At 40.8% G+C, this 21,388-nt stretch overlaps 2 protein-coding genes across 5 annotated transcripts in view; one reads left to right on the top strand and one right to left on the bottom strand.

Moving 5' to 3' along the window:
- Window positions 1-219: 219 nt before the first annotated feature.
- LOC110527255 (uncharacterized) lies at window positions 220-18,856 on the bottom strand. Of its 4 annotated transcripts, none has more exons than XM_021608430.3 (5): window positions 18,586-18,856; window positions 7,070-7,211; window positions 6,563-6,966; window positions 5,566-5,794; window positions 220-3,165 (listed from the first exon to the last, which is right to left on the bottom strand). In XM_021608430.3, exons 1-5 carry the CDS (start codon window positions 18,667-18,669, stop codon window positions 3,044-3,046), a joined length of 981 nt encoding a protein of 326 aa, XP_021464105.2. In that variant the 5' UTR covers window positions 18,670-18,856; the 3' UTR covers window positions 220-3,043. The 4 variants fall into 4 exon arrangements, with proteins under 4 accessions (XP_021464105.2, XP_021464097.2, XP_021464114.2 ...); XM_021608422.3 differs by having other exon boundaries at window positions 18,568-18,842; XM_021608439.3 differs by having other exon boundaries at window positions 18,630-18,841.
- prkn (parkin RBR E3 ubiquitin protein ligase) overlaps window positions 18,837-21,388 on the top strand; it is a 99,485-nt gene continuing 96,933 nt past the window's right edge. The window contains exon 1 of the mRNA XM_021608414.3: window positions 18,837-19,168. Within this exon, the coding sequence (XP_021464089.2) occupies window positions 19,162-19,168 (7 nt within the window). The 5' untranslated portion in view covers window positions 18,837-19,161. The remainder of the gene's footprint in view (window positions 19,169-21,388) is intronic.

Below are 21,388 nucleotides of genomic sequence, written 5' to 3'. Positions count from 1 at the left end.
TTTTTAATTAATGGACACAATTTCAATTTCATGTGAGCTCAGGGACTCCTGAGGCTGAAAGAGCAGAGTCATGCATGTGTAGCCTACTTAGCAGAGTGTCTCTCTGCAAATGGTCAATTCCCACTGGGTACAAACTGGTGAAATAAACAGTTTCAAAGTCATTTGTGATGTGAAATCTATGTGGAAAAAGACATTGGATTTGCAAAAAGTCATAAACTGTTGTTTTGAGGCTGAATTCTCAACCACAGGTTTATGTCATCATGGTAACCAAAGATAAAATATGTTGAATTTGCACCTTTGACACAACATCAGATCGTCAAGGTAATATCTACTAGAATAAAAAAACAATAGCCTGGGCAGCATGTCCTACTGGAGAGTTGATCTATCTACAGCTATCCCGTTGGTCTGTCATCCAGGGTATTAAAGGGATTTTAGCAATGAGGCCCTTTACCTACTTCTCCAGAGTCAGATTAACTTGTGGATACCATTCGTATGTCTCTGCGTGCAGTTTTAATAAAGTTGCTAACTAGCGTTAGCGAAATGAGTGGAAGTCTATGGGTATCTGTTAGCATGCTAGCAGATACCCATAGACTTCCAGTCATTGGGCTAATGCTAGTTAGCGCTGGCTCGCGAAACTACTTCTAACTTCCTTCATACAGGACACAGAGACATAAAAATGGCTTCCACGAGTTCATTTGACTCCGGGGAAGTAGATACTTTGGGGTCATTGCCAAAATCCCAAAGTATTCCTTTAACCTAGCCCAGCCCTATTGAGAATGATTGTTGTGGAATCACCACCTAATAGATTCAGAGTTGCTAACATAGGCATTCTAAAGGGTAGGTTAACAGAACAAATTAAATATATCCATATTTTATCATACACTGAGTGTATAAAACATTAGGCACGCCTTCCAAATATTGAGTTGCACCCCCTTTTGCCCTCAGAACATCCTCAATTCATTGGGGCATGGACTCTACAAGGTGTCGAAAGCATTCCACAAGGATGCTGGCCCATGTTGACTCCACAGTTGTGTCAAGTTGGCTGGATGTCCTTTGGATGGTGGACCATTCTTGATACACACGGGAAACTGTTGAGCAGGAAAAACCCAGCAGCGTTGCAGTTCTTGACACATTCAAACCGGTGTGCCTGGCACCTACTACCATAACGCGTTCAAAGGCACTTCAATCTTTTGTCTTGCCCATTCACCCCTCTGAATGGCACACACACACACAATCCATGTCTCAATTGTCTCAAGCATTACAAATCCTTCTTTAACCCGTCTCCTCCCCATTTAACAGGTGATATCATTAAGGGATCATACTTCCACCTGGACTCACCTGATTAGGGTATGTCATGGAAAGAGCAGGAGTTCCTGTTTTGTATACTCAGTGTACAACAGGTCCTCGTAATTTACAGCATTTCCCTCATTCAGACAACAAAAAAATGTGCAAAAGTAGCCAAATTAGCAGTAGGGATAAGGGCAACTTCTGCGCGGTGCTCAAGTTCACAGAGATTGTCTGTCAAGACCGCTGTGAAGCGGAAACCCTGAGTCATGTATAGCGTTACTGTATAGCCACTGCATTCTGCACACCGTGTACTTCAATAATCTCAATTGCATTCCGTGTCATTTGGTTGTGCTATTCAATGAAGCACAGTGATAACACATTAAGTTGTTGTATAAATAAACAAAATATGACACTGCATTTCCATTTGAACTTTGTTGTGCTTTTAAATGGTTGAAAGCACAGCGATAACACATTTAGGTGACAACTAAACCAAAAAATAGACGTTGGTTTTCCATTCGAATTTGGTTGTGCTTTAAGATGGTTGAATGCAAGATGGTTGAATGCATAGTCTTTTTGAATGGTTGAAAATAGGTTGTAATCTCGTTGATCAACGTATCAACCAAATAATACCCAATTCTTCACGTTGAAATGAAGTGGTATGCTCAGTAGGTGGACTACTGTAATGGATATTTCCATTTACCAATGGGCTAGTGATGCATTGCCTATCATCTTCTCCTCTCTCTTTCTCATTTGCCGAAAACTAAGTAGCTGTTAAGCAATTGGTTAATGTGTCATTTCTCAAATCGTTTGCGATGACTAGAGAGAGACAACATGAAGGGCAATGAAAAACAGCAGTCTTTTAATGCAGTCGCATCAAACATTCAACATCTTGAACATCAGACACGACCGGATATAAAATAACAACTTGACCGTTCCTCATTACCAACGGTTACATCTAATCCAATACTTCATATATGCATCAGGCCAAATCCCCAGTCTTGTTCTCTTCATGTGGGCTCTGTGGACATGGTGAACTTGGGCGAGAATGACACACTGTTTAGATTCCTTTAAGATGAATGAATTTCTTCTGTCATCCTGCTGGAGGCTCAGAGTACCTGTGGGTCCATTAGGCATGGGGAGCTGTGACACCTCTGGGGAAGGCTGGGTGGGTGGGGGCCACAAATTGATTCTCCTCTCAGGCGGAAGGAGAGGATTGGAAGGAGAGGGTGCAGAGGGGACCTGGGGCTGGTAATGGAGCTTTAGGAGTGAGCTTAATGCCTAGGATCAGAGAAATCAATGGAGAAATATAGTTTGGCCTCCCTCCAATCCCCTCTTGCCTCCTTTGTCTAAGTGGGTAGAGGTCAACGACAGAGAGGCGTCTGTCTGGTAAGACATGACTGAAGCCTCCCGTCCTCCACTGGTTGGTCACACATGGATCAGCCGTCCTGGATCTATGCATCTCGGTCAGTCAGAGAGACTACCCCAGGGACCGTTCACATGTGTGGTTTACGAATGATTGGTCGGCGACAGAGTGGGAATTTAACCATCAAAGCCAGTTCTTATGTGCGTTGTTCCACTGGCTTTGAATCCTTCCTCTAGCATTAGCCCATCTTTTGAGTCCTTTTACCATTCATAGGCCAGACATTCTGCACGCACATGTAGTCATATACTGATACAGTTGAACGGTTAATGTGATAATATACTAGAACTAAAATGTTGATTTGATACAACTGGGTGTGTGGGCAGGAACAGTCCTTCATAGATAACTGGGGTCCCGGTTGGCTCTCCTGGATCGGAACCGGATCTCAGACAGCTTGGAGTTGATGCCGGTGCCAATTTGTCCCTTCCTGGCCAATGGGAAGCGGGCTAGAGTGGCATCTGCGGAGGGAGAGAGCGACAGCACAACAACAGTTGGAGGAGGGTGGACGGCGCAGGAGTGACAGTAAGGAACACAGCCGTTTTTCAGCCCTGCCAGAGCTGTCAGGCCATTAAAAACAAAATTATGATGAATGAAGGGGGCTTACTGGATCGGAAATGGGCCCGGCCGCCTCCGCCACACACACCCTCTCAATCCTCATCTTCTCTAAATCATGTTTCACTTTTTTTTATTGAATTACGGTGGCACAGCACTCAAGCGCAACCTAATAATGCATGTGTAAATGATTCAGTTTTGGGATGCTACTTCAACTGTATCAGTGAGATACAGTGGCGTCCAGAGTTATTGACACCCTTGATAAAGATGAGCAATAATGACGGTATAAAATAATTCATTAAAATACTGAGCTATATTGTATGCTGAAAAAAATTGGGGAACTATATTATTTTATAGTAATGCTCAGGGAAAAATACTTTGTTTGTACAGTCCAAAACGTGATTTTCCTGTGTTTTATATACTCCGAGCAAAAATATAAACGCAACATGTAAAGTGTTGGTACCATGTTTCATGAGCTGAAATTGAAAAAATCCCAGAAATGTTCCATACACACAAAAAGCTTATTTGGCATTCTGACTGCAGGAACGTTCACCAGAGCTGTTGCCAGAAAATTGAATGTTAATTTCTCTACCATAAGCTGCCTCCAATGTCGTTTTAGAGAATTGGCAGTACGTCCAACTGGCCTCACAACCACAGACCACGTGTAACCACGCCAGCCCAGGACCTCCACATCCAGCTTCTTCCCTGCGGGATCGTCTGAAGGGGGGCGGGGGGGGGGGGGGGGGGGGGGTGCTGAGGACTATTTCTGTCTGTAATAAAGCCCATTTGTGGGGAAGAACAAATCCCAAGTGGGTGGGCCTAATGAAGTTGTTTCAATACACTGATTTCCTTATATGAATTGTAACTTTGAAATTGTTAGATGTTGTGTTTATAGTTTTGTTCAGTATATATAATTAACCTCACCAGTTATCTTTTTTGGTAACTTGTTAATGGAAGTGTTCTTTCCACACTATGAGGTTGATATAATACTGTGAAATTGTGAAAATGATGATAATTCCCTTTTAGTGTAAGAGCAGTTTGAAAAGCCTGAATTATCAGCCTGTTGTTGTCAGATGGGGTTTTGGCCTCACCAGGCAGTAAATGAGTTAATAGATCAATAAGAAAGACAGCTCCAAACCTCTCTGCAAATAACAGCTAGTTTACAGTTTACCCTTCCCATTCAGACCACCCCAAGACAGTCTTAGCAAAATTCTTATTCAAAATGTGTATTTTTTTACCATTTTAATTTAAAACAATCACAGTACGGGTACTTCAATGTTACCTAGAAATGATTTAATATTTAGATAACAAACGGCTGCCTTAGACCGGCTTTCATTGGTCCAAGTAATAATTGTTTTGCTCAAAAAGGCAGGGGTCAAAATAATTGACACCCCTAAATATATATTATGAGGTTGGGAGATTGGGGACCTATCTGGCCTAGCTAAAGCCAACTTCATAAAATTGTTAGGTGGCAAGAAGTAGTACAGAGAAACAACAACAAAAAATAATAATTATATACTGTACATAGATTTTTCAACATGACAAATCTGAGGGGGCATGTGCCCCTTATGGGTCAAAGATCATACCTCCAAGACATGCTAACCTCCCCTGTTATGGGTAACGGTGAGAAGTTAGCATGTCTTGAAGGTATGATATAAAATGCTAACCTCCCCTGTTATTGGTAATGGTGAGAGGTTAGCATGTCTTGGGGGTATGATCTTTGACCCTCTGTAAATTATCTATAATCAACATGGTAGCATCCACATTAATGTTGAATTGTTTAGAAACATATTCTATTCTTATTTATAATAAAAGTGACTCCAAAATGACAATACATTATTTAGCATTCAATTCTGTTGGGCACAAAATAATCTGAAACAGTCAAAACGAACTCCAAATGCATCCAACAAGTTTGGTATTTTGTCCCATATTCCTAATACGCAATGACTACAAACTTGTGACTACAAACCTTTGGACTACTTTACTTATAAGAATCTTTAGTGGTGTCAATCATTTTGACCCGTACCTTTCTGAGCAATTGTATGAGTTTAAAGTAATATAATATCCCAATTTTTGGAGCATACAATATCGCTATTTGAATTATTATTAGAATTATTTATTTCATACAGTCATTACTGCTCATCTTTATTACAGGTGTCAATCATTTCAGACCCCACCGTATCTTTCTGATAATCGAGAAGGTGAGTGCTTTCACTCACCAATGAATGACCAAGTGAAATTGGAGAAAAATACAATGAAAGTTGGTAAAGGTTGTTTGTAAGGCTGAGGATCAGGTTATCATTTACTGTAGATGGCGTTGAGCTTGTGTGGGTCCAGGGCGGTGCGGTGGTTGGGGAAGGTTGGTCTGCGGCTCCGCCCCCCTCGCAGGTTGCTGTTCAGCAGGGTGTCCATGTCGAACACGCCCAGCAACAGAGTGCGCGCCATCGCCGTGGGAGACTGCGTCTGATTGGCTGCATGCCAAGACCGCATTTCACAGAAGACGCCGGAACTTGGGTATACCTCCACCTGGTTTACCTGCACAGCCAATTGGGAGACAGTGCGAATGTGATCAGAATCAAAACCCATTTAGACCTCCATAACCTTTGGAGGATCGATATCGTGTCCTTCGGACTATTTGGTTCTATCATAGCTCTGAGATATTGAGTACCAAAGTTTTCACATCCCAGATCTCAGAACTGTTTTGTAGTGAATTATTATTTCATAAACCATTAAGGTCCTCACCTTAAAAGGTACCTAAAGTGCAGAGTATCAAAATCCTGAGAGGGGGGTGCAACTGCATATAGAACCTTCTGGCTCTTTAAATGTCAGTCTGGGTTCAATAAGGCTATATAAAGACAGTTCTGATGTAAAGACATGTTCAGATTTTAAGAAAACCGTAGCTATTAATGATAAAATAACACTATTGTACCAAGATAGTCAGACACATCAAATACATAAGAAATGTATTCCGATCCTCAGAAATATTATGGTCTCACTCAACAATACTTAGAGGGAGAAGGCAAAGACGTGTTCCGATTGGTCCGTCTGTATTTGTTCAGGCTTGTGATTGGATTGCAGATAGAACCTTACAGCGCCAAGTTCAAATGGGTTTCTAGTTTTTCATATTTCACATTTTTACTAACTTCTCAGACATATGTAGAACTATCTAAAGATCAATTATGTGACTAACTCATTTTAGACAAACATTTCAGATAGAACCATATAGTCCCATGGTCTCGATAAGTTAATGGCCGCTAAGTTAACAATCTGTCTTTATCTGGAATGAACAGCAAGTTTCCTTACATGGCCAGTCCCACTAACACAGTGTGTCTCTGAGCATGTCCTCATCCCGGGTAGGTCGGCTGCTGAGCCAAACAGAGAGCTGTGAGGGTTGTCGTCCTCTGTGATGTCACTCAGCTCTAAGTCTCCGTCCACACTGTGCTCACTGATGGCCATCTCGGGTCCAAAGTTTGACATGCTTCCATTCACGTCGTCCTGAGTCATAGCTGAGCGGTTGGACATGGGCTGATGATGAAGTGGGGGACTGAACCGTCGGCCAGATTGTCCTGACACAGAGTGGTGTGTGTATGTGTAGCTCTCGCCCCTCACTATTGCTGTGGAGACAGCCTGTGGGGACACTGCAGGGTGGAGGGGGTGGTTGGCTTGGCCCAAGTTCTGCCACATGGTAGAAAGCAGGTCAGGGATCTCTGAGGGATGACACCACAAAGTTAAGAAGGAACATGCATTAGGGAAAGTGATCAATTTAGAGCAGGTGAATTATAAAACTGTATTGACCTTACTCATCCTCACCCTTTACTAGCATGTTTTGCAGCCATTGGTTTTCAGCCGCCATTTCGGCCTTCTCTTTCTCCAGTTCCCGAACCCGTGACCTGAGGAACTGGAGCTCTGCAGTGTGGGAAGGGTTAAATACATCTGTCTCCATCTTCATGGTCTGTGAAGGAAAGAGAAAAGCAGATGACTGATGAGTGAATGGTTTTGACTCACTTAGGAGAGACTTTCCATCGACTTTAATTGTATTGCCTAGATATACAGTGCCCTTGACTTTTTCCACATTTTGTTACGTTACAACCGTATTCTAAAATGGCTTAAATGAAAAAAAAAGAAAATCCCCAGCAAACAGTACCCCATAATGACAAAGTGAAAACTGGTATTTATTAAGTTTGCAAATGTATTAAAAATAAAAAACAAACAGAAATACCTTATTTAGATAAGTATTCAGACCGTTTTGCTATGAGACTTGAAATTGACCTCAGATGCATCCTGTTTCCATTGATCATCCTTGAGATGTTTCTACAACTTGGAGTCTACCTGTGGTAAATTCAATTGATTATTGATCATTATACCCTGATGAAGACAGCTTGTCTGTTGAAATGTTGGATATTAGGTTATTCAATTATTGCATCTGAGCCCCTAGTGTGCGGCTCTCCTTTCATTTTTCAAGTGTTCCATTCAGCTAGCCAGCACCTTGCCTAAATAGGTGTGCATCTCTTTCGCCTCTAGAAAATTAAATTGATTGGACATGATTTGGAAAGGCACACATCTGTCTATATAAGGACCCACAGTTGACAGTGCATGTCAGGGCAAAAACCAAGCAATGAGGCTGAACGAATTGTCCGTAGAGCTCCGAGACATGATTGTGTCGAAGCACAGATCTAGGGAAGGGTACCAAGAACACAGTGGCCTCCATCATTCTTAAATGAAAGAAGTTTGGAACCACCAAGACTCTCTCTAGAGCTGGCTGCCTGGCCAAACTGAGCAATCAGGGGAGAAGGGCATTGGTCAGGGAGGTGACCAAGAACCTGATGGTCACTCTGACAAAGCTCTAGAGTTCCTCTGTGGAGATTGGAGAACCTTCCAGAAGGACAACAATCTCTGCAGCACTCCACCAATCAGGACGTTAAGGTGGCCAGACAGACGGAAGGCACTCCTCAGTAAAAGGCACATGACAGCCCTCTTGGAGTTTGCCAAAAGGCACCTAAAGACTCTCAGACCATAAGAAACAAGATTCTCTGGTCTGATGAAACCAAGATTTATCTCTGGCCTGAATGCCAAACGTCACATGTGGAGGAAATCTGGCACCATCCCTACGGTGAAGCATGGCTGTGGGGGTGTTTTTCAGCAGCAGGGACTGGGAGACTAGTCAAGATTGAGGCAAAGATGAACCGAGCAAAGTACAGAGAGATCCTTGATGAAAACCTGCTCCAGAGCGCTCAAGACCTCAGACTGGGGCGAAGGTTCACCTTCCAACAGGACAACGACCTTAAGGACACAGCCAAAACAATGCAGGAGTGGCTTCGGGACAAGTCTCTGAATGTCCTTGAGTGGCCCAGCCAGAGCCCGGACTTGAACCCGATCGAACATCTCGGGAGAGACCTGAAAATAGCTGTGCTGCAATGCTCCACATCCAACCTGACAGAGCTTGAGTGGATCTGAAGAGAAGAATGGGAGAAACTCCCCAAATACAGCTTGTAGTTTCATACCCAAGAAGACTCGAGGCTATAATTGCTGCCAAAGGTGCTCCAAAAAAGTACTGAGTAAAGGGTCTGAATACTTAGGTAAAAGTGATATTTCAGTTTTTATTTCTAAAAACCTGTTTTTGCTTTGTCATTATGGGGTATTGTGTGTAGATTGTAATTATTATTATTTTAAAATCAATTTTAGAATAAGGCTGCAACATAACAAACAGTCGGAAGTTTACATACTCTTAGGTTGGAGTCATTAAAACTTGTTTCTTGTTAACAAACTATAGTTTTGGCAAGTCGGTTAGGACATCTACTTTGTGAATGACACACATATTTTTTCCAACAATTGTTTACAGAGAGATTATTTCACTTATAATTCACTGTATCACAATTCCAGTGGGTCAGAAGATTACATACACTAAGTTGACTGTGCCTTTACACAGCTTGGAAAATTCCAGAAAATGATGTCATGGCTCTAGAAGCTTCTGATAGGCTAATTTACATAATTTCAGTCAATTGGAGGTGTACCTGTGGATGTATTTCAAGGCCTACCTTCAAACTCAGTGCCTCTTTGCTTGACATCACAGGAAATCAAAAGAAATCAGCCAAGACCCCAGAAAACAATTGTAGACCTCCACAAGTCTGGTTCATCCGTGGGAGCAATTTCCAAATGCCTAAAGGTACCACGCTCATCTGTACAAACAATAGCACGCAAGTATAAACACCATGGGACCACAAAGCCATCATACCGGTCAGGAAGGAGACACGTTCTGTCTCCTAGAGATGAACGTACTTTGGTGCAAAAAGTACAAATCAATCCCAGAACAGCAGCAAAGGACCTTGTGAAGATGCTGGAGGAAATGGGTACAAAAGTATCTATATCCACAGTAAAACGAGTTCTTTATCGACATAACCTGAAAGGCCACTCAGCAAGGTAGAAGCCACAGCTCCAAAACCGCCATTAAAAAAAACAGAGTACGGTTTGCAACTGCACATTGGGACAAAGATCGTACTTTTTGGAGAAATGTCCTCTGGTCTGATGAAACAAAAATAGAACTGTTTGGCCATAATGACCATCATTATGTTTGGAGGAAAAAGGGGGAAGCTTGCAAGCCGAAGAACCCCATCCCAACCGTAAAGCACGGGGGTGGCAGCATCATGTTGTGGGGTGCTTTGCTGCAGGAGGGACTGGTGCACTTCAAAAAATAGATGGCATCACGAGGAATGACAATTATTTGGATATATTGAAGCAACATCTCAAGACATCAGTCAGGAAGTTAAAGCTTTTTCGCAAATGGTTCTTCCATATGGACAATGACCTCAAGCTTACTTCCAAAGTTGTGGCAAAATGGCTTAAGGACAACAAAGTCAAGGTATTGGAGTGGCCATCACAAAGCCCTGACCTCAAATCCTATAGAAAATATGTGGGCAAAACTGAAAAAGTGTGTGCGAGCAAGGGGGCCTACAAACCGAACTCAATTACACCAGCTCTGTCCGGAGGAAGGGGCCAAAATTCACCCAGCTTATTGTGGGAAGCTTGTGGAAGGCTACCCGAAACGTTTGACCTAAGTTAAACAATTTAAAGGCAATGCTACCAAATACTAATTGAGTGTATGTAAACTTCTGACCCACTGGGAATGTGATGAAATAAATAAAGGCTAAAGTAAATAATTATCTCTACTATTATTCTTACATTTCACACTCTTAAAATAAAGTGGTGAACCTAACTGACCTAAAACAAGATTTTTTTTTACTAGGATTAAATATCAGGAATTGTGAAATACTGATTTTAAATGTATTTGGCTAAGGTGTATGTAAACTTCTGACTTCAACTGTAGATGTCAAGATCCCAAAGAAGTGGAAGAGGGCATTTAGATCATTCAATTGTAGTTCTTACAGGAATTAAATGGTAACCTGGTTTTTCAATAGGACTTTTACAAATGAAAAATAGTCTTGACATTTAAAAAACTATAATTTCCTCAAAGGCTCTGTGTATTTTAAAGCTATTTCTAAGTTGAAATGTGTCACCTTTGACAGAAAATGGTAACAGGCATTCACAGAACGCTGTGACAAACACATATGAAGCAAGAAGGAGGATGAATAACAGCATTTAGGGGTAAAAGAACACGTCCATTAGCAAGTTATCAAAAAAGCTAGGCCAAAACATAACTGGTGAGGTTAATTATATATACTGAACATAACTATAAACAATTTCAAAGATTTTACTGAGTTACAGTTCATATACGGAAATCAGTCAATTGAAATAAATAAATTAGGCCGTAATCTATGGATTTCACATGACTGGGCATTGGCACAGTACCCGCCCACTGGGGAGCCAGGACCTGCCAATCAGAATGAGTTTCTCCCCACAAAAGGGCTTTATTACAGACAGAAATACTCCTCAGATTCATCAGCTGTCCAAGTGCCTGGTCTCAGATGATCCCTCAGGTATAGAAGCCAGATCTGGAGGTCCTGGGCTGGAGAGGTTACAAGTGGTCTGCGCTTGTGAGGCCGGTTGGACGCACTGCCAAATTCTCTAAAACAACGGAGGTGGCTTATGGTAGAGAAATTAACACTCAATTATCTGGAAACAGCTCTGGTGGACATTCCTGCAGTCAGAATGCCAACTGCACACTCCCTCAAAATGTGAGACATCTGCGGCAATGTGTTGTGTGACAAAACTGCACATTTTAAAGTGGCATGCTATTGATCCCAGCACAAGGTGCACCTGTGTAATGAGCATGCTGTTTAATCAGCTTTTTTGATATGCCACACCTGTCAGGTGGGTGAATAATCTTTGCAATGGAGAAATGCTCACTAACAGGGATATAAACAATTTTGTGCACAGACTTGGAGAGAAATAAGCTTTGTGTACGTATGGAGCATTTCTGGGATCTTTTATTTCAGCTCATGAAACATGGGACCAACACTTTACATGTTGAGTTTATATTTCTCTTCAGTATACATACTTAGAATTCCTCTCACACGGAAACAAAAATGTCACTAGAAAGGCTTTGATGAACATTCAATTAAAATTAAGATTCATTGTTCTTAAAGTTATCCATTTGTTTTTTCAAAGCCATCAGCTATTCCAGGAAAATAAGATGCCTGAAATTATGGTTGCTCCCTGAAGGGAAAGGGAAAAAAGGGCAAATATTATAATCTGTCATCTCACTCATTAATATGCAAATTGAATCGTGTTTAGTCAATTATTTTACCATGGAAGTTGGGTTGTTATATGCCACATCATATTTGAAGAGATGCAGAAAACATTACGTTGATGCATTTTCAATTTGAATATTAATGAAGTTTACATCATTTACCAGTTCCCGGATTTAACAGGTCCTTGCATTTATTAAAGTGTACGCCACAAACATTTCTACAAGGCAGAGCTAGAAAACAAGGCAATCTGACATGTTGGAATAAACCTGGAATCCCAATATTTTAGCAGTTGAGCTGTACAGTCTTCTTTGTGCATCCCTCTGACAACAGTGAAATAACATCTAGTGTTATTTTATACAAGTTCTATAGGTGGAAAATACAGAATGAAGCCGATACTGGGCATTTCCATGTAAAAGGACCCATGACCATCAGCATGTGAAGTTCATAGGAGTATGTCATATTGGGTGTCAAATTAAAGCTACAAATATCTCTCTCTATATATATATATTTAAAAAAAAAAAAAAAAATTAAAAATAAAAGCATATACATTTTTCAACAATTTTCCGTCCTAAAAATATGGAATAAACAAAGGCTTTGATTTCTGGTCAAACAGATGGGTTTTTAGAAAACATCTACCAGAAAGTCTTAAAAGGTATTAGAAATGCATCAAAACACAATGTTGAAGTAAAGACCCCTGTCAACTAATATCAACACTATAGTTTGAGAAATGAGTTGCATTCCGTAAGTTTAACAAACTTGTGTGCCGTGTAATTCCGTTACCAAAATCCCACACATCTTTAAAGATCATTTCAAATTTCTCTCCCTCATGAGGGAGGATAATGAAAGTTCACAGAAGAAACAAGTAAAGGTAGACCTACCAATTAGATATAGTGTTTTCATTGATATCAAGATTATGAATTATTAAAGATACACTATGCAGAAATAACTATGCCATTTCCTGGTTGCAAAATTCTAATAGTTAGCCTAATTTTACTTTGTGAGTATAGTAGTGGAAAATAATTGTAACATCTAAACTGCTGTGAAATATATTTTCCAGAACCAAAAGTATTGTACAAAACCAAAAGTAAAAATAAAACTTAAGCACGGGAAGCATACAGAAATAATGCATATAGAACAGGTCTTCCACTTTTTAGACTTGCTTTCAATGAGAATTATAGATTCATAACACATTTCTATATGAATTTGGTCGGGTTGCCCAAAGAGAGACATATTGCAGCTTTAAGTGATTAAAACACATAATTATGTTACCAAATCCGTAATGAAAGTACTGAATAATCTGTAATGGAATTACTACTTTTAAAATTGGCTACAATGGGAAATCACAGTATTCACAAACCCCAGTTTGGTCAGCTGCTACTATCCTCCCTTTCACTGGCATACTGATAACTGTTTTCTTTCTCTTTCTGTCATCTGGTGGTCTAAGCAAGACTGTGAAAACAGTCTGGACAACCCCTCCGTCTCACTCTCCCTCTCTCTGTCTCGCTCTCCCTCTCCCTCCTTCTCCAGTTAATGTAATCTCTACCGGCTCTTAATGACACCTACCAGCTACCCTCTTTTCATTTACTGTAACAAGCATCCTCATCCACTGAGCACCGACTAACACAGGATGTCCATGGATGTTGAAAAGTAATTGAAATTTGGTCTAGCTGCCCTGGCTGGACCAAATCTGAACCAATTATAGACGTCTATGTTTCACAAGATTGGATAACACAGTACAGTAGACCACAACAGAGAACAGTAAAGTACAGTAAAGAAAAGTAGAATACAGTACTACAGTACCATTCAGTAGAGTAGAGTATAATGTAGTGCATTTACTGTACTCCACTGTAGTGTACTGAACTCTACTGTGGTGATGGGGGGGGGGGGGGGGGGAATCAATAGTTACATATTGGGATATTATTTTTTATGACATAACGTATCGTCTTGACAATGTCGCAATATAATTTTTGTGCTAGATGGCTGTACCTGCACCAAAACGCCAGTATTTTTTCTTCATAGCGTTTTCTCCATCTTCTTTTAAAATAGGGAGACAATTTGTTTTCAAGCATTTTAATTTCTATTTCTCATGGCTCTATCTTGTCCCTCTGCAGCAGACACACGGTGAGCAATGTTTGGAACCTTGAATCGCAATACATACAGAATCGTGAGAATAGCAATACCTATCGCCACCTACAGTTGAAGTCGGAAGTTCACATACACCTTAGCCAACTACATTTAACCTCAAGTTTTTCACAATTCCTGACATTTACTCCCAGTAGAAATTCCCTGCCAGGTCAGTTAGGATCACCACTTTATTTTAAGAAAGTGAAATGTCAGAATAATAATAGAGAGAATTATATATTTCAGCTTTTATTTCTTTCATCACATTCCCAGTGGGTCAGAAGTTTACATACAGTGGGGCAGAAAAGTATTTAGTCAGCCACCAATTGTGCAAGTTCTCCCACTTAAAAAAGATGAGAGAGGCCTGTAATTTTCATCATAGGTACACTTCAACTATGACAGACAAAATGAGAAGAAAAAAAATCCAGAAAAAAAATGTGTAGGATTTTTTATGAATTTATTTGCAAATTATGGTGGAAAATAAGTATTTGGTCAATAACAAAAGTTTATCTCAATACTTTGTTATATACCCTTTGTTGGCAATGACAGAAGTCAAACGTTTTCTGTAAGTCTTCACAAGGTTTTCACACACTGTTGCTGGTATTTTGGCCCATTCCTCCATGCAGATCTCCTCTAGAGCAGTGATGTTTTGGGGCTGTTGCTGGGCAACACGGACTTTCAACTCCCTCCAAAGATTTTCTATGGGGTTGAGATCTGGAGACTGGCTAGGCCACTCCAGGACCTTGAAATGCTTCTTACGAAGCCACTCCTTCGTTGCCCGGCGGTGTGTTTGGGATCATTGTCATGCTGAAAGACCCAGCCACGTTTCATCTTCGATGCCCTTGCTGATGGAAGGAGGTTTTCACTCAAAATCTCATGATACATGGTCCCATTCATTCTTTCCTTTACACGGATCAGTCGTCCTGGTCCCTTTGCAGAAAAACAGCCCAAAGCATGATGTTTCCACCCCCATGCCTCACAGTAGGTATGGTGTTCTTTGGATGCAACTCAGCATTCTTTGTCCTCCAAACACGACAAGTTGAGTTTTTACCAAAAAGTTATATTTTGGTTTCATCTGACCATATGACATTCTCCCAATCTTCTTCTGGATCATCCAAATGCTCTCTAGCAAACTTCAGACGGGCCTGGACATGTACTGGCTTAAGCAGGGGGACACGTCTGGCACTGCAGGATTTGAGTCCCTGGCGGCGTAGTGTGTTACTGATGGTAGGTTTTGTTACTTTGGTCCCAGCTCTCTGCAGGTCATTCACTGGGTCCCCCCGTGTGGTTCTGGGATTTTTGCTCACCGTTCTTGTGATCATTTTGACCCCACGGGGTGAGATCTTGCGTGGAGCCCCAGATTGAGGGAGATTATCAGTGGTTTTGTATGTCTTCCATTTTCTAATAATTGCTCCCATAGTTGATTTCTTCAAACCAAGCTGCTTACCTATTGCAGATTCGGTCTTCCCAGCCTGGTGCAGGTCTAGAATTTTGTTTCTGGTGTCCTTTGACAGCTCTTTGGTCTTGGACATAGTGGAGTTTGGCGTGTGACTGTTTGAGGTTGTGGACAGGTGTCTTTTATACTGATAACAAGTTCAAACAGGTGCCATTAATACAGGTAACGAGTAGAGGACAGAGGAGCCTCTTAAAGAAGAAGTTACAGGTCTGTGAGAGCCAGAAATCTTGCTTGTTTGTAGGCGACCAAATACTTATTTTCCACCATAATTTGCAAATAAATTCATTAAAAATCTTACAATGTGATTTTCTGGATTTTTTCTTCTCATTTTGTCTGTCATAGTTGAAGTGTACCTATGATGAAAATTACAGGCCTCTCTCATCTTTTTAAGTGGGAGAACTTGCACTATTGGTGGCTGACTAAATACTTTTTTGCCCCACTGTATCCAATGCAAAAAAACATCTACATTTAAATGGTAATAATATTACATTTGCATATATTTCTGTTAATTCCCATATATTCCCATTAATTCCCATATATTCCCATGGAAAGTTTCTACCTCTGAATATTCCCCAAAATGTGAAACCCTACTTAAAACAATAAAAGGCTACTCTGAAATGTGTAGTTTTGTCACACAACGCCACAGGTGCCTCAAGTTGAGGGAGCGTGCAAAAGGCATTCTGACTGCAGGAATGTCCACCAGAGCTGTTGCCAGAGAATTGAATGTTAATTTCTCTACCATAAGCTGCTTCCATCGTAGTTTTAAAGAATTTAGCAGTATCCAACCGGCCTCACAACCGCAGACCACGTGTAACCATGCCAGCCCAGGATCTCCACATCCGGGTTCTTCACCTGTGAGATCATCTTAGACCAGCCACCAGGTCAGCTGATGAAACTGAGGAGTATTTCTGTCTGTAATAATGCCGTTTTGTGAGGAAAAACTCATTCTGATTAGCTGGCCCTGCCTCCCCAGTGGGCTCCCCATGGCTGCGCCACCATGTGAAATCCATAGATGAGGGCTTAATTTATTTATTTCAATTGACTGATTTCCTTATATGAACTGTAACTCAGTAAAATCATTGAGTATATATTTTTGTTCAGTATACATATATTTTAGTTGATACGACTATATTCTGATCATCAGAACATTATATCTCAAAAAAATGACATCTCTAAAAAGGGTGTCAGACCTGATCCCTGCCTGTTTCATTATATTACTATGAGTTCATTTTAGTATACTGTAAATGATCCGTATGCTTTCAGTTGAGCGTACTAGCTCTTTGCCTGTCTACCGGAAGTTGATATTGTTGCTATGCGACCTCTTGCCAGCTAGTTAGCATAACAAATGACTAGTTAGATATTTTACGACTTCGGGTATTTCTTAAATTCAATGTGGAGTGCGATTGTAAATTCAGAGCGTTGTCAGATTGTCCGCTTGTAAATTCGGAGTGTACACTGGAGAAGTAGGGTTGATTTGAGCATTCTGACCATACAACTGCAGTCAAGCACCCAAGCTAACGCTGGCTAGCTTGCTAGCTACTTCCAGACACAAATGAGAGTGACCACCCTGACCATTTTACTCGCCCTAGCAAAGCTGGTTAGGAAGTTATGTTATCCAGAGCGTTGGTGACTAACTTTGTTGCTGGCAAAAATGTAATTGTGCCTTTTGCAGATGTGTACTGACACGGCTACATTCAACAGGAGTTGAGCGCTCATAAATTCATTATTCTGCGCTCTAGTACACTCAGATGAGAGTGCCCTGAAATCGGAGTAGATAGTCAGAGCAAATTTATGAAAGCACCCGAATGTCCATTGAGAACGCACAACGACTTATACCATTTAGCTAAACTAAGAGGGAATAATCAAGTCAATAAACGTTGGGTAGTTAGTTAGATAACCCCTAGTTAGCATACTGGCAAGTTTGATGTATAAGTGGCCAACTAACATACCGGCAGAGACTGCTGTAATTATATGCTATGTGGTTCGTAAGGACAGTGTAGCTAACAAATTGTCAGCCAATATAACTTGTAAGGTAACTTATTTGAAAAGTCATTACTTTATTACATTGCTCAACATTTGTCATCATCAGTTAAAGTAATGAATTTGCATCTGCTCTCATTGTACTTCAACTGCATATTTTCCATCATCTTCTTCAAATCTGAAAATGACATATAGCCACTCCTATTTCCTGAAGAATTGCATTATGGGCCCTAAAGTACGGAAATAGTGTCCTCTGCGCGTATACTTCATATTTTGGCGAATTTAGTACGACATCCGGGAACTTTTGGCATAATAACTATATCCATACTATGACCAATAAGCATACTACCTACTCAATTCACGTCACAAATAGTTCGGTTAGTATGAGTATTCAAACACAGCTCAAGAGTTCCTTCCCAGCTAGAAGTGAACTGTGAAGGCGTTTGCATGCCTGTCCAGGCATGGTGAGATCTTGCAGGCATCTGCAATGTAATCTGGCAGGTACACCTCTTTTGGTTCTGTTCACCTGCTCAGATGTTACTGACACATGCCAGATCTTACAAAGCCTGGATAGGTATTTTACATATCAGATAACCACATCGTATGTAATAGCAATCTGCTTCCCGACGGCACAGTAGATGTGGTTGACGCATGCAACATTGAGCAGTGGAAAGAAACCCTTGGTTCACCTATTGTGTGTGGCAGGTGATATACTGTACTAGCTAATTAGCCCAATTGAGCAACTACTCATGCCACAGCAGTGTCATGTCCTGGAGAGTCAATGGACTTTCTTTCTCTAGTTGGCTTCAGAATTTGAATAGCATACATTGAAGATAGCATCACTAGGCTTCGCATTTAGTATTAACGTTACTCTTTGTAGCTACAGTAGTTAGCTAGCTGACCGCTAGTGTGTGGATGGTTCATCATCCTAAAACCGAGTTGGTGGATTGATTCCATGATATGCAGCTGGCCACCTGCAGTAGCCATTGAATGAACACTCCGTACGCCAATGTAGTATTACAGTTAATGTCTCCAAATGTGACCAAACAAACACTAATGTGCAATTAGTTGAAGTAGCTAGGTATACAGAGGAGAAAACATCTTACTCTATTGCCAATGCTAACCGTCTCTATTCTTTGTTGTAGGACGCTTTCTTGATTTCGCTCACCCTCACATTTACACGGCTGTGGTTCCAGCATTTCTTGCATATTATCGTAAAGAATATCCTAAAGGTGACTCGTCGTTTCTTCCTTAAATGGTAATGTCTCCGTTTCAATATGCAATAGTCGCGTGTTTGTTGTCATCAACTGACATTATCAAATCAAAACATTGAAAGTGAAAGCAAGCATGCTGTCAAAAAACATATCCGGTGTTTAAAGCGATCGTTTCCGGTATGACGTCAAGTTCAAGTTTGTATTTTTCTAGCTCCGAATGTGTTTTTTTGCACCTATTGGATACGTTCGTAGAAGGATTCTGTCTGGTACAATGTATGTAAAACATGTTGCAATATGAAACAGCTCAAAAGCTATTTTGGACGCTGCCAGGTACATTTAACTAGATCATAATAATACGGAATCAAGTAGGACTCCATCTCCCATAGTCCTCGAGACTTGCAAATACTCTAATGGAGATCCCCAGCAGTCGTATGACATGAAGTTCTTCACCATAATACAACCAGAGGACGTAGCTACATCCCCAGCATGATTGGTATGTGAGAAAGTTGTAGTGAGTCGTTTCGTCCATTAATTTGAAGTTGTCAGTTCTAGGTTATTTTGTGAATAACAGCATTTCCACGAACCCGTGATGCCTTGTGCATGAGATAGTTGTTTTTGTGCCTGGCTTGCTACTGGTCAGTTGACAATATAACAAGCTGCTGTTTTGTAGCTTGTTAGCCCATATGTGTGTATACGAGAGTTGCATTCATCCTTACAAGATGTACTATCACCTTGCTGGGTTATTAATGTATAAGGTGAACAGCTCTACTACATGTTCACGTGAACATGCAGCTGACACTGTCAAATCCACGCCACGTGCCAGCCAATGACAGATGCATTGTAGCCAGATGTTCTGGCCCATGTTTTTGATGGTGTTTGAGTGACAGCACACCATGAATTAACCACTATCTGGCAACATGTTTAATACTTTAATCTTCCTTTTATTCCTATCAATACAAGGTCAAGTATAGGACAAAGATTATATATTTTCAGTGTGTTCAGATTTCTGCAAAAGGTCTAAGTCTATACCTGTTGCTAAGTTATTAAAATGGAGTTGCCTATTATTTTCAACACTTTGTTTGGAGGGCCAGAAGGTGTTTCTTCGGTCGATTTTTAAGGTTTAGTTTGACTGACACTTCTACTCCTAGAATATGAAGGAAGACTGTTGTCATCTTGGAGCAAACAGAAAATCGAGAGATGCTCTCAAGAAATGTCTCGGATAAACTTCGCTAAACCTGAAGGCAAGAGCAACATTAATCTGAGGTATATCTCCAGAGAATGAAATAGCCTTTCCACCCTCTTGAATTGTCAGATTTTGAGAAGCTCGGGAGTGAAGGTCTGAGGAAGACGGATCGATTGTGTCTTGAGTCTCCGGCCCATCAACTCTGAGACTGTCTCAGGCTCACACATCCCCAGGAGATGGGGTTTGGTTTGAGCTGGCTGAATGGTGCTCGTCTAGTAATAAGTTGCACTAGGCCTATAGAGGGAAGGGGATGAGAGGGAGTGTTGAAGGGAGGGAAAAGTCATCATCCAGGAAATCTGAAGGGCCAATATTTCTCTCATGTTGATGATCGCACACGCCGGGGCCCCAGAACTAGGTCTATCACAAGAAAACAGACCTTTATTATGGGGAATATCATTATATTCATGTGAAACGGGTATTTTTAAATCACCTTGATAATACAGCAAGTTGTAATTATAGCTGAGTCTGCATTAGGAAGATATAATCTTGCTCATATGATATTAAAATGCAAATGACTGAATTGATGTATGTGTGTGTGTGTATGTATATATATATATATATATATATATATATATATATATATATATATATGTATATGTATATGTATATATATATATATATATATATATATGTATATGTATATGTATATATATATATATATATATATATATATATATATATGTATATATATATATATGTATGTCAGTCTAGGCATAAACAACATGTCCCGTGTGGCTCAGTTGGTAGAGCATGGCGTTTGCAACGCCAGGAGTGTGGGTTTGATTACCACAGGGGGACCAGTACAAAGCAGTATGAACATTTATGCACTCACTACTCTAAGTGGCTCTGGATAAGAGCGTCTGCTAAACGACTAAAGTGTAAAAATGTAAACAACACAGGAGAGGGGAATCAAACACACCTGGACTACCTGCCTTGTGAATTGCCAAATCCTTACCAATTGCCGTAGGCTATGTCTTTCTAGCGGAGCAGGACTGTGTGGCAGTAGGTATTGAGTCTGAGCGGTGCTACTCCAAGGGGCCAGAGAAGTCTGCGATAGAGGCTGAGGAGAGCGAGAGGGAGAGACGCCAGTGTACTCCTGGGACAGGCGAGAGGGGTCAGGATTATTTACTCGCTCTGTTTGGAGACCAAGGAGAGAATAAATTGCTATTGATTTTTGGATTGTTGCAGCTAAGTATCTTTCCTGCCTTTGCATTGACTCCAGGCCAAGAATAATTTTCTTTTAATATGTATCCACATTCGCTTTCTGCGTTTCTCATGTGATTCCATTGCAGTGGTGTGTTGTCATTTCCTTCACGTTGAGTTCAGCAGTCTTGTGAACGTAGGCCTTTGCCAAAGAGCGTACACTAGAGTGTGGCAGGTTAGAGTTTACAGTGGAGAAGGAGTGAATGTGTGGGTTTTAGACTAATTATGACTACAGACTAGTTAACTCAGCCTTGACAAGCTAGACTC

Source organism: Oncorhynchus mykiss, chromosome 1, assembly GCF_057628025.1.
Source record: "Oncorhynchus mykiss isolate SJ-2025 chromosome 1, ASM5762802v1, whole genome shotgun sequence".
In the NCBI taxonomy this organism is placed as follows: domain Eukaryota; kingdom Metazoa; phylum Chordata; class Actinopteri; order Salmoniformes; family Salmonidae; genus Oncorhynchus; species Oncorhynchus mykiss.
This window is presented reverse-complemented; position numbering and strand designations above follow the sequence as displayed.